The 14,121-nt window shown below is 36.5% G+C and overlaps 1 protein-coding gene across 3 annotated transcripts in view; it reads right to left on the minus strand.

The window, feature by feature from the left end:
- Window positions 1-14,121, minus strand: part of LOC110035894 (probable pre-mRNA-splicing factor ATP-dependent RNA helicase DEAH9) — a 114,747-nt gene that overhangs the window by 13,283 nt on the left and 87,343 nt on the right. For 2 of the 3 annotated variants that reach the window (XM_020740217.1, XM_020740219.1), the window contains 3 exons: window positions 12,591-12,689; window positions 11,873-11,959; window positions 11,341-11,394 (listed from right to left, as the gene is read on the minus strand). In XM_020740217.1, the coding sequence (XP_020595876.1) occupies window positions 11,341-11,394; window positions 11,873-11,959; window positions 12,591-12,689 (240 nt within the window). Of the gene's footprint in view, window positions 1-11,340; window positions 11,395-11,872; window positions 11,968-12,590; window positions 12,690-14,121 lie in introns of those variants that run through there. The other variant, XM_020740220.1, reaches the window with a different exon arrangement.

Genomic DNA, 14,121 nt, shown 5'->3' on the forward strand with positions numbered 1-14,121 from the left:
TATATATATATATATATATATATATATAGTTTTTAAAAGGAATGACCATAAGCTATTATACTAGCCTCCAACCACCCCTAATGTGCCTAACAATTTGAGCACCGCCTCCTTAAGGTCAACTGTGACCTAAGGGGTCTCGTAAGATGCTAACCAACAGACCGGGGGGACACGAAAAAATATTAATTATTTGTCCTTTGCAGGGTTCAAACTTGCAACCTCTTCCTTGATTCCTGAAGCCACAAAAAAAAAAAAAAAATATATATATATATATATAAGCCCAATGACTAATATATTAGAAAGGAGTGGTACAAAAAAAGGTTGAATGAGAGGGCCGAAATAAGAACCCAAAGCACTCGGTATACAACACACACAAAATCTCCAGAAAAGTACATGTATACCTAAACCATAATTATGAACTAGACATGCGAACTCTATGCCAAAGTCTCCAAACAGAGCAAAATTCACAAGCCGTTTGGAAGTAGCAGTTGGATCGATGGGAGCTCTAAATGACAAACAGATGGAAAATCTACTTATTGAGATCTTCAAAACTCTAATAGGGAGTCAACTTCCTACGCAAAATTCACAAGCCGTTTCAATTGGGCACCCCCCAGATACGTGTGTAGGTTGACCAAAAGATGATTACGCATAACCAAAATAGATGGAAGATATACTTGTTGCACCAAGAACTGGAAGAAAGGCAGAACGGAAAGCTGGAGTAAATGATCTATCAAGAAAAGACCCATGAAAGCACCTGTAAAATTTGCAGATCCAAACAGATAATAGGAGCTTGAGCACGACCCAATGTATCCTTACCTCTTTCCTCTGGTTCTAGGTAGGGAGCTTGCCTAGAACAAGAGGAAAAACAAAACCTTATGCAGTTGAGCATTAGATTTCAAGTTAGGGTAGAGCCTATGAAATTTGTCAAAGGAATGTCGAAACATCTTACAAAGGGTACAATAAAAGGGTCTATGTTCCATGACAATTTGTTGTCAATATCTATTATGTGTTGTGCCTAACTAGACTTCTGTAATATCAGATAAAGTGATATCATGTTCTACAAGTATTTTGACAATAGAAGAGCTGGTTAGATTGAAGGTGGGTATATTTAGTTTCATAGGATTCCCCAATATGGTCTCAATAGAGTAGAAAACCTGATGATTAAATAGATGCAGCTTGAGACCAGGTAAATTAAACCAAATTGGTACAGTGGGAGGCTCATGGTTTGAGTCAAAATCAGGAGACCACTTGAGCAACTTCATTGACTTTCCTGCAATGTTAAGATATTTCCTAGAGAAAATCCGAGCATAGTCTTCAGTCATGGTTAACTGAATCAACATATGTCTCCCATCAAGAAATCTCACTTTCCACTTTCATACTAGCTTGAGATCTTCAAAACTCTTTCTTATAACTTCCATTGAGGGGTGTCTCAACAAAAATTTTCCAATGAGAGCGAACTTGCATTTCTTAGCCAAAGTTGAAATTTCTAAATCAGAGAAAAAGAGAGTTGTTTTCTCATCCTTCCTACTTGTGTTCTTAACAAAGAGGCAGTCATCTATACCATCACAACTTTCCTTATAACTCGACGAGAAGACAACAGCCAACTCCACCAAATGGTTACCCAGCACGTGGGCAAAAGAGGCTTTGCCGGGTACAGTCGAAAAAGGAGGAAGCGCACCCATCGAAGCAGGGAAACCGAAAGAGGAAGGCTAGGGTGGCGACGAAACCTGAACCTGCTACGACGCTCCCCTTCCCTTCTAGTACAACGAGGCGCCAAGAGCAGCAGACGATGAGATTGAGTGAGAGGCTAGGGCTAGACGGACGACGAAAGAAGCGACACGATCCCCCTCCATTCCACTTCGAGGACGATGAGTCGATGAACAGTTGCAGTTACCCGAACCGCCATGAAGTCACTGGAGAAAAGCAGAGCGACAATGGATATTGTGGATATATATGGATATATATATATATATATATTAACCATATGTTAGTCATTCTTTTTAGGAATAATATTCTTATCTAAAGGTATGCACATTCATTTGATATAGGTGGTAATCAAAAGAAGTTGATGAATAAGATTTTACAAATATCTTTCAAGTCAAAGGTGTGTACTTATTTTCTTGTATGTATTAAATAAGATTTTATTAAAAAAAAGAACTACATTATTGCTTCATATACCTTTTTTTATAATTAAAGGCGTATTGTGGATGAAAGAATTTCCGAAATGAATGAATTGAAAATGAGAAGTAAAAAATAGCGGTTTCAATGACCTTAAATGAAAGTAAAAAAATATTAAATACAAAGACATAAGTCATTCACAATTAGCCCCAGATAGTACCAGATAGTACTGATAGGGGATATGATGTACCTATGCATGAAAAAAATAAATGAAAATAGTAAATATATACTTTCAAGCATAAATTTTTTAAGATACCTACAAGTATAATTTTTAAGATACCATCAGGTATGAGGTTAATCATGATATTTCTTAAAGAGGTTAAAAAAATAAAAAATACATAAATTAAAACAGAAAGGGTTAAATTTAAAATGATGGCTTACAATTTAAATAAATAATGAACTATATTTCTTTTTGGTTATTCATGCATGACAATTGTATATATATTTAATACATATTAAGATAATAATTACTCACTAAATTGTAATAAACATACTGCTGAATTTATTTATTTTTCTTTCAGGACAAGAAATATATAATGTTTTGATTTCGGTGCAGTGTACTTTATAGTTTCTTAATGGCTTATATATAGACACACACACACACACATAATGGAATTTCTAAAAATATGTGGTAGGTAAATTAAATTTTAATCCCTTCTGACCATAATTTCTGACTTGATTTATTCTAAAGCTATCAGGCTGAGTCATGCTTTCTGCTCAAGAATTTCTACATCATCCAACATATTATTAGAAATTTCCAAACAACATTTGTGAGGTCAAAAAACTTAAAATGGCTTAGCAATATTCATAGTTTACTTAACTTCATAAAGATTGTTAGGTGTGAAACTATGTATCTTATCACAGTAAAATGGAAAGGTCAGAAGAATAACTTGACTCAATTTTTGGTTTGGTAACTTGATGCCAGAAGGAAAAAGTTTAGTCGAGAAATTACCTACCAGGTGTACAAATTTAGAAATCTTTAAAGATTTTTTCCAATTCAGAATTTTCTTTTATGAGATAATCCTTTCTCAATCTTGAGTGATAAAAGAAGTAACAAATCATTCTCTACAAGAGTAGATCACTATGAATCATGATAAAATGGTAGTAGGTGACGCAAGAGCTTTCTGTTTCCGCTAGATTTTGCGGAATCGCATAATCAATGAAATTTCGTGATATCGCATGTTCCCCAGTGGGAAACCTTCGATACTATGATCTCGAGTAGGCTACCACATCCAAGACCCTATCTTTTTTATTTATTATTTTTTTTAGTTTTCACCTGACTTTTTTCCTCCCAAATTTCTTTCCCATTTCTCTCTTTCTAATTAGATTTTACTTCTATGAGGGCAATTATTTATATATAGTTATTTTTTATTTTTGGAAGACTTTTGTTGTTGTTATTGTGTTTAGAGTCATTTTCTATTTATGCTCTTTTAAGTAATGCATCATTCCCTTTTGCAAGTGGTGTGTATGTATTTTGCTCAAGAATAGATGATGGAATTTCCTCATCGTTCATCTTTCGTCATCTTAAAGTTTTCTTTATTGTTTTCAACCAGGTCATCCGTCGAACATCATTTATCCTCCAAACATCATTCATCACCCATATTATCATCTTCTTGTTATTCTACAACAACCTCCCCGCAAAACCTGCTTCCTAAACACCTTTAAGGAGCCCTAAAACAGTATCATTTGGTATCAAAATCTGACAAACCTTAAACTTTTAGGGATTTATATTTCCTACACTTAAACTAAGTATCCGTATAATTTAACCCAACACTACCCTAAAAAAAAAGTTCACATTACCCACCTAAAACTAAGTATCTTTCTTTTCCAACAAAACATACAATGGAAGAACAAGAGATCATGCCCTCAAGAAGAAACCAGAAATGAGGCATTCCAGAGCTCACTATGGCAGGCACGCAATGAGAAAACCTCAACTGCAACAAAGGCTTGCCGCCTTTGAGAGAAGCAATCTGGTGAGGTAGATCATAGCCACAACAGTGACTCGTCAGAACCAGAGGAGAAAGTAAATTACTTCCAATGGCAATTTCAAGTGATGAATAGTCAATAACCCGAAGATTTGATATGGAATATCAGAGAAAAATCTAGGATCTTGAAATAAAGGTGGATTTATTGGATTTTGATAGTCACATTGATCTGGAAGAATTCGTTGAGTGGCTCCAGATAGTAGAACGAGTCATTGAATATAAAGACATTCCACCTGACAAAAAGGTAAAGCTAGCCACTATCAAGTTAAAAGAGTAAATCTATGTGATGGAAAATTTTGAAACACCTAGGTCAATATGAGAGGCAAAATAAATTACTACCTAGTCGAAAAGAAAAAAGAAAATGAAATACAAGTACCTACCAGCACATTACAGACATGATGTGTTCTTGAGAAACAACAATAAGCAAATAAATATAATTACTAAAAAAGTGAATAAGTGGTTACAACCAACACACGAGAACGGAACTAACAACACGACACATGGCTAGGGTGGATCTCGGGTCATGGTGGTGGTCGTTAGGGGAACTGGAGAGGTGGCAACAAGGAAAAGATTGGGTGGACTATAAGGGAACACAACACGATGGCAGAAGTTTGATGTCCTGGGTGGAAAAAAACAGGAATAAGAATGAAACTGCTGGAGAACAATAAGTCAATGACAGGAACAATAGCTAGGCTATGAGGAAGGAGGTTCTGGAGGTTGGACCAACAACAAGGCAACACAGAGGATGGCTTTGGGCGGTTGAAACAACAAGAACAACACAAGAAAATGGTGGGACAACAACAGGCAGTGGCGGAGGATGGTAAGGGAGGTTGGAAGAGCTATAGGTGACCAGAAACGACAATGGGGAAAGTTGGACAGCAGGTAGGTAGTAGAGTAGTGGTACGGGCATTGGAATGGTTGCGACAGCCATGGAGGCGAATTCTAGAAGGTAACAGTAGAGGCAAACTGCAGAAAAAATGACGATTGTTTGAGTACGGCTACAACAATGAAGGGAAACCATTAGCGACATGGAGAGAGTGTGGAAGGGGATAAGGAAAATAATCACCATCCCGAGAGAGAGATACAGCTGGAGCACCACCCAAACCCTTGGATACAACACTCTAAGGGAGAAAATGGACGCTTGCGGCTGTTCTAAAAAAACTCATGCAAAAACTCTCATTCAAACTCTAATACAACACATATATAGAAAATGACTAAAAAGGAAAGAAAAGGAAAAGAGAAACTTGCTATAAATTGGAAATAACTCATAAGATTGCCAGCATCGGGTCTTTGGTCCAAGAAAAAACCCGTGTGCGGCTTTTGACGCCCCACATCCCTCTCCTGAGGTTCCGACGAAACTTCTGGCTTCTCAGGAAATGGTGTCAGGACTCGGTCTTATTGGTGAGGTCATTCCAAAGCGCATCCTAATAAAATAATTATTCATCCTCTTTTGACACAACCTGAGCTGGAGTTACATATCGCTGTAGTATTTCATAAAACAACTCTCGAGCCCTAGATCTATAATTTGCCTCTTCCACTCGAACTCAACAGGGCCCATCGAAAGAAGTAAATTCGTCTAGAAAAACTAACTCTGGAATGAAATATGTGGCATGTGGGACTACTTTCAATAGAAACCGCTCGGGAGAAGCCACTTCTCTAGAATAATCTGGATCCCACTGCAGGATATTCTTTTACCCAAAAATCCTACGAAAATTTCTAACACTATGGTTCATTCATCATGTCTGATCATCTACCGGTAGATACACTGCTAAATTGACTCTAATACCCAAATGACCCCATATAGTCTTTCATAAATTGCACAAAAGAATCCCATCACTAACATGTTGGACCTCCCCAAAAGGAGTAACTCAGAAAGAAGATTATATAATTGAAAATTTTGAAAGTTCTTTATATGAAGTTGTCATGTGTCTGGTGTCGGGTCCTTGAACTAAGAACTATCATGAACCACCAATGTTAATTATGTTGGAGTCTCTCTCATGGGCTTAGCTTAAAATATGTGTTTCTCCCCAATCAGTTGGAATCTGATATTCCTACTTTGTGTACTCACCTTCTTCAGTGTCTATTATGTCACTGCCCTTTTTTTCAATTGCTTCGTGCTCGGTGAAATCGATTACTCCTGGTTGTATAACTTGATTCAATACGACCAAATTTATTGCAGTTGAAACACTTCCTAACAGGGACGAATTTGGGAATGTGGATTGGTTCCACATATTCTCCACTCTAAACTAGCGTCTCCATAAGCGGGGTCGGCTTGGATGTTCCCCTTGTTGTGCTCCGGCTATAAGAACCTGGGGTTAAACTTTTTCTTAAAGATGTCGTAATCGTTCGGTGATATTGTCTCTTCACTTTTGAAGCCAAAGTCGAAACATTCTACGTGCAATGAACTAGTAAGTATAGTCGTTGCATCTCACGTTTCATCTTAGATTAGATAGGATCTTGTCTTTTCCCTCATGTTGGCATAGATATTTCAAATTTTCTCACCAAAATAATGCACTCTTCTTTAAATAAAAATATTACGTGTGGATGAGTTGGATGTGAATTAGATGTGGATTAGTGGTATGGTGGTGTATTCAGAATACCACCCTAATATCACCTCAATAGTACCAATCTGCATATGTGAATATCGCTAGTAATATTCACTCCTTTAACCTGTTGGCGGCTAGTTTCACCATTCTGTCTAAGGGGACTTCCTGGTACTCAAAAAAGGGTTCCTCGGTTTGAAGTTACCCAATGAACTCGTCTGGATCCAAACGAATATCAAAATGTGGCAAATCCACCATTAGATCAAAATCCTGACTTCTCAAATATTTCAGGTCAAATCTTTGGGGTAGGATTCTTCGCGATTGGAATCTGTATGGTGGAAGGGATTCACTTCATTCTTTCAATCTAGCAAAATCATCATTATGGCTACAAGCAACCTGTTCGGATTGCATCCTTTTGAAGGCGATAAGCCTCTATTGCAGTTGGAGAATTTCTCGTTGTACATTCTCCATGGAAGACTCCTGGACATCCCTTTGCGAACTTCTCATAAACGACAACATGGCATTTCCTCTTATCCAACTCTTCGACAATTATCTCTTTAGTGGCGCGATTAGGGTTTGGGAGTGGGTAGATGGAATGAGTGTAGGGGTAATGTGGGGTGGAAAATAAATTATTTGGGTGTTGGTAAAACTATGTAGTGGTGAATGTTAGGAACCATAAGATACACTAGGATTAGACTAGCTCAGATGCCAAATAATACCAGAGCTAACCTAAACAATGATAAGCAAACCAGTATTACTATTGAAAAAGCCAATGAATGGTTACAATCAACACACAAGAACAAAAAATAACAACACGACACACGACTATGGTGGATCTCGTGTGGCGGTGGTGGCCGTCATGGGGCTTGGAGAGGTACGGCTAAGTAAGGATGGGGTGGCTAATGGAACAATGACAAGGCGGTGGAAGTACATTGTCCTGGGCGGCAACAAACAGGAATAAGATGGAAACAATAAGACAACAAAGGGAATAGCAAGTAGACCATGGGGAAGGCGGTTCCAGCGACCGGTCCAACCACAAGGCTGCACAGGGGATGGGTTTGGGAGAACAGCAAGGACAACATGAAGAAGGGGTGGGACGACAATTTGGTAGTGGCAAAAAGTGGTAAGAGAGATTGGAAGTTATGGGGTTGAAAACGACAATGGGGAATAATTAACAAAAAGTAGATAGCGGCTGAGAGAGGTAGGGGTAGGGGAGGCTGGAATGGTTGCAGCATCCGGATAGGCGAATTCTGGAATGTGACAGTGAAGGCGAATTGTAGAAAAACAACAACGGGAACTGTTTGGGGGAGGTTGTAGCAATAGAGGGCGATCAAGAGCAATATAAGGAGGATGTGGTAGGGGATAAGAAAGATAATCAACCCCTTGGGAGAGATACAGTTGGAACACCAGCTAAACCCTCGGATATAGCCCTCGAAGGGAGAAAATGGATGTTGGTGGCTTTCCTAAAAAAACTTACGCAGAAAATCTCATCCAAACTCTAATACAACACATATATAAGAAATGACTAAAAAGAAAAGAAATGAAATGAGTAAACGTGCTAAAAATTGGAAACAACTCAAACGATTGTCATTCACTTCAGCTTTTTGCCACTCACGCTACTCGAGAGGCCTGTCAGGTCTCCAGTCTCAGGAAAAACCCACGTTCGGCTTTTGACACCCCACGCAAGAGACTTCATCACTTACAACAGAAAGATCTCTCGGTAGAGAAATACAACACTAAGTTCAAGCAGCTTATGTTGGAAGTGTGAACGAGGAGAACAACAAAGCTTGATATCTTAGGGCACCTAGGCCATCTATTAACAATGTGGTACAATTAAAGTCCTACTGCACCTTAAAGGATGTTCAAACCTTAACCCTGAGGGTAGAAAGATAACACAGCAATATCAGATCCACACATATCCAACAGAGTTCGACCCTAATATCAGGCAGCAAGAGTACATCTAGTGGATCACCCAACTCGATCTCACCTGAAAAGAAATCAATCCAAAGTGGAGAAAAAGTCGAGCACAAGCACTCTTAAATCCATCCTATCCAAAAAATGCTTCAATTGTTATGATTTTGAGCACATCACATCGGACTGTCCAAACGAGGGAATGATACATTTCACTGAGTAAGGAACAGTTGACTAAATAAAGAGAATAAAGACATCAAAGAGGAGTATCAGCTTGTAGCCGACAAGGGAGAGATGCTAGTGATTCAAGCTGAGGCGATGAGAGAATCTAATAGGACTTACATTGATTTTCTTATAGGATAGTGAGTTCAAGATAATTAGTGTCCATATAAGTATTTGAGGATTTTGAGTCACAAGATACTTTTTTGCAAGCCTTAAGAGAAGCATCAGCAGGACTATCACTGGTTGTTCAAGAGGGTCATGAATTTGAAGAGCTCATGCCAGACATAGGACAAGCAAATAAAAGAAAATTTCAAAAATTTCAGACATATCTCTTAAGTTGTCACTGCGGAGAGAGATCCAACATGTCATTACTTCAAATAAAGATGATGAATTTTTTAGTTATTTCTAAAAAAATTGTGGAATAAATTGAGTAATAAGTTATTGTTTAGTTTTTGAAAAAGGAGTATGTTTTTTAAAAGGAGTATGTTTAACCGCTCCTATCCCGACAATAACTGAGACAAAATCATCGACAAATTTGATATTTTTTATTGCCAAAAAAAAATTTATAAGAGAATGACTATTTAGAGCAACCAACTATAAGATTTGTTGCAACTAAATGATCCATGTGAAATAGGTTAGAATTGACACTTGAAACACAATGGTTGAAGAATTACAATTTTGAGCCAATGACGCTTCTAATAATCTCAAGATGTGAACGCCATAAAAATCATGGGATAAAAAGAATACCTATTGGAAATTTCATGCTAAACCCACAACATGGACCCAGTTATAAACGTGATGGTCAAGACTGCGTGTTAAGTGTCAATTCTAATCGGGTTCAATTTTCTCGAATAAATGGGTCCTTGGGCTTTTGAAACCTAGGGACTTGGGATCTTCATCATGAATTGTTGCTACAACCTTACGCATGGTTAGCGGCTCCTCGTTTAACTAACCAACATGAGTTACATCGCTCATGTCGTGGTCAGCAAGATTAGGTGTAAGTTCATATTCTTTCATTTCATCATTTCTGCTATTTTCTTCAAATTTAACTTTCAAAGTTTATACCCTTGAATATGAAGGCTAAGTTGGAGATAATTCCCTTGCCAAGCAACATAATTTTCCTTTGTGCTTCTTAGCAACCTCTCAAAAGGAAGAGGAGACTTTTCTACAAATGATGCAACCTCAAACTTCATCTAAATTTTTATTGTGGCTAACTAGGTACATGTACACCCTATTATTTTCTTCCCTTCTAATATGTATAGTCATTAGAGTTTTCCAAAATATTACCATAGCTCTTGCCATGATATCACAATTTCATTATAAAAAGTGGTGATGTCACAGTCATTTTTCTTGGATTTCAAGAGTTGAGTTTTTTTAGTCAAATATTTGAGAAGGATTTTTAAGAGCCGGGTATAAGTTGTGGACCACCTTCCAAAAGTCATAAGCGTTAGCGAGAAATAGGCGTAGCTTTCCAAAGATTGGTTCAATTGACTTGATTGGCAGCACAATAACAAGAGAGTTCTCAAACCACCATTTATATTAGGTGAGGCTCGCCTGTCGCAAATTTTGTTGTCTCGCCCATCAAACGTATGATACTTCCTCTGTCATTGATTGCTAAATTCACAACTGAGCCCACTCATGATAGCTTGACCCATTGAGTTTAGTGATTGTGAAGTGCAATGAAGAGTTTTGCATAATAAAATCAATGACAGTAGGGTTAATCGATGTCATGGCATGGGTTTACAGTCTTTGTAAGAATCTATGGATTATTTTGACAACTGTCGCGATGTTGTATGGCATCGAAAAAGAAGCATGTTCACTTCTTAGAGACAAACTATGATTCTACAAGAAAATTGAGCACAACGATACTATTTAGTGACGATTTATGATATTGGTTTGAGCACATAGGAAGTTAGTTTTTACTTTGCAAGAGTACCAAGCATAGTAGCTCTAAAAGAAGGGGAGTCGGGTCAGCTTAGTGGCTCTACGAGACTATCTCCACAATTTTATGAAGGGAAACACGACAACTCTAATACCAAGTGATTTTAGGGTATTAGGAAAACTTAGAATTAATTAATTGCAATATTAAACTTATATAAATATGAAGAGAGAGAGAGAGAGAAATATCACAATACATGGCAACAAACGGTGTACAATGCTGTGAAGTCTCCAAACAACGACAGAAATAAAAAGTGATTAAAAATTATCAAATCTGTTAGCACATAATAAGTTTGATTTATTAACAAAATTAAAATAAATCAAATCTTAATCAACTCCTTTAATTTTGACACAAAGTTTGAGACAGTTGACTGAAGAAAAAAAAACGATAGTGGGGGTAAAAGAAAAAAAAAAGATGAAAAAGTCTTCAAAACTGTGTTTTGTTCATAGAAAAATATTGCTTTAAAAGTTTAGCTTGAAAACCAATGCAGGCCCAATGCAATACCGCCAAGTAGAAATAGGTGATAAATGTCTGAGATGTCAGAGGCAAGCAAAAAGTAACTTACTTCTAACTGACTTGCATGGGAGAAAAAACCAGCAAGAATGGCTTTTCTTATTGCCTGCAAGAAAAAGAATGAGCCAAGAAAAAATTATCATAATGTAAGAAATGAAACATATTTTTAACTGTCTAATTGAACACAAGTAAAATGCAGAAATGTAAAATTTTTACAAATAAATATCATCATGAAGAGAATAGTACTTGTTGAAGAAAGTAATCCGATTCTAATAACAAATTCTAAATTTATTAAGAGTATGAAACTGCATAAATGTTAAGATAGATGAAAAAACATAAAATGAAACCAGGATAATCCTTAAGCACACTATGCAATCTAGAAAAAAAAACTGCTGCATAACCCTTCAACTAGGCCATAAATTACCCCAGAAAAGTTTAAGAACCACCAACCAATAAATTAAGTTAACAAAAAAGTGTAAAAGACCTTTAATTAACATATCGGAATTAAGAAAAAAGACCTTCGCCTCTGACAAAGCAACTACATAATTACATAATCATAAATTAACAAGAAAAAAAACGATAACCTGTGTATCCCCTTCACAAGATTTCAGAACAATGCCAAGTCGCCTCACTAGCCTGCTGAGTTGTTCCCTTGTATCAACAACTTTCTTCTGCACAACTGGCTCAAAAATTAGAAAGAACTCCATGGGTCTGCTTATCACTTATATTCCTTAGATGGCCGTTTGGGATTACTTTTATCTTTAAATTTTCATTTTTGGTTTATATTTTGATTTGAATTAAAACATCCTTGGTTGCGGTAATTTTTTTTTTTTAACACTCAAAACATCTCGAAGGTGTTTTGAGTATTTTTAAAAACAAAATGATTTGTTTTAAAAACAAAAAAATAAAACATATAAAAAATAGGGGCATTTACATACATGCCAAACAATTATTATGTATTTACATATCTAACACCTAAACATTCAAATTTACTCGCACACCACTCAAATCTTTAACATCACACATCTAAAATACCGAAGTGAAGTAGACCTTTTCATGCATAGGTTTATAATACCAAGGTGTTATACTTGTAAATATCAATCTATGGGTGTGAGATACATAAATACATAAGAATTGTGTTATGTATATAAATGTTCCTGAAAGATTATAACAACCAAACATGTTTTTAAAATTAAAAGAAAAATAAAAATAAAAAGTAATACCAAACGTGTCCTAAAAAACTTGTCTAAATTCAACATGTGTGACTTTGATTCTGAAACTGCATGGTAATTGAAAACGCACCATGGCATGGTAGTTTATGTAGTTTTTATAACACCATTGTGAATTTTTTCCAGACTGAAGGAAGCCTTTATACACATTCAAATGAGTTACATGATCACCCTGCAATTTACCAGAATATGTGTCAACAGTATTATCTCAAAAATAAAATCATTACTGTTAGTTACTTGAAGAACATAAGAAAGAGTCATAATGAAAGGATAATTCTGTTCATATTATTAACCCTCATTAACTATGACTAAATTGAACTGGTATGGTTCCTCAATGGCTTGACAATGAAATTAGAGTTTGAGCTCCAGTTTAAAAGCAGCAGGACATGTGAGTTTTATGTGGCCAAAGAGTTGCAACCTAATCTCCTTTCAATGGGATTGAATCTGGGGTTAATAGATTTTTTTCATTTGAATATATTTTTAATAAGTGGGGGCATTATGATGTTGATGAGCATTGATATGTAGAGGGGGCTTCGGCATGCCTAGGGATGGGTTGACTGTGTTAACCTCACTAAAGGGAAAAATAAAGGATCAAATCAGGGTATTAGTTCAATTGACATGTCTCGAAATGTAGTTTAACATCAAAATTTAAGCTTGTCCAGGATTAATTTAACCTCGACGATTAATTCAAGCTTGCCTTGAAGGAGCTTGGGATTTCAATATTTTTACTTGGTTGATATTTGCCGAGCGCTTTGAATTTGAAGGGTATTAATTTAGCATATTCTGGAGGGTTATTTTTGTTTCATCTCATTAGGGGCTAGTAATTCGATGCATTTTAAGAGGTAAAATTTATCTTATTATTATAAGATGTGTTTGTGCTAGCCAGTCTTGGGGGAGATAAAGGGTTTGATTGGGGGAGGTAATAGTTTTTTAGCAATAGGGCTAAATAAAAGTGTGACTTGGGTGTATTTGGGTGACTTAAGAAACTGAATGCACAAGATTAGTAGTCTGTATGTATCTTTGGTGAAAGAATATGTTCCTATAGCCATCATAACATGTACAATGATCATACTAGCAAGGACAACCCAATAAGATGAGATAATAATAGTAACCGCATCACACCACTCTAGCTCCTGAAACTCGTCTCCAATAGAACTACATAAGGCATCTTTTGTCAACTACAATCTCATTCTCTTTCTCCAACCAAGATAGAGAATAAGCTTGGCTATGCTTATGTGCTGTAAACCACAACTTATCTATCATTTAGGTAGATATAACATTCTCACAACTATCTCATTCTATGATAAGTCTACACATTTTCCTTTACGAAGCAACAAGACAAAATATATTGTGGTGAAGTCATTGTTACTCTCTTGTGGGCACTATAAAAGATCCGTCAAACCATTAATATCTCTCCCTCATTTGCTGGAAGCTGGTATACATTTATGTCTTCACCTTCTTTTGTGTCTTTTGTGTGACTGTTCATTTCTTTAACTGCTCCTTACACATTAAAAGAGATCACTCTCTTTTTTGGGCAATCAAATGTAATGTGTTCAAAGTTGTGGCACTTCCACCACTTCTAAATAGAAAAACGTCAGGAATGC

The sequence above is a fragment of the Phalaenopsis equestris genome, unplaced genomic scaffold (assembly GCF_001263595.1).
Source record: "Phalaenopsis equestris unplaced genomic scaffold, ASM126359v1 Scaffold200668, whole genome shotgun sequence".
NCBI lineage: Eukaryota > Viridiplantae > Streptophyta > Magnoliopsida > Asparagales > Orchidaceae > Phalaenopsis > Phalaenopsis equestris.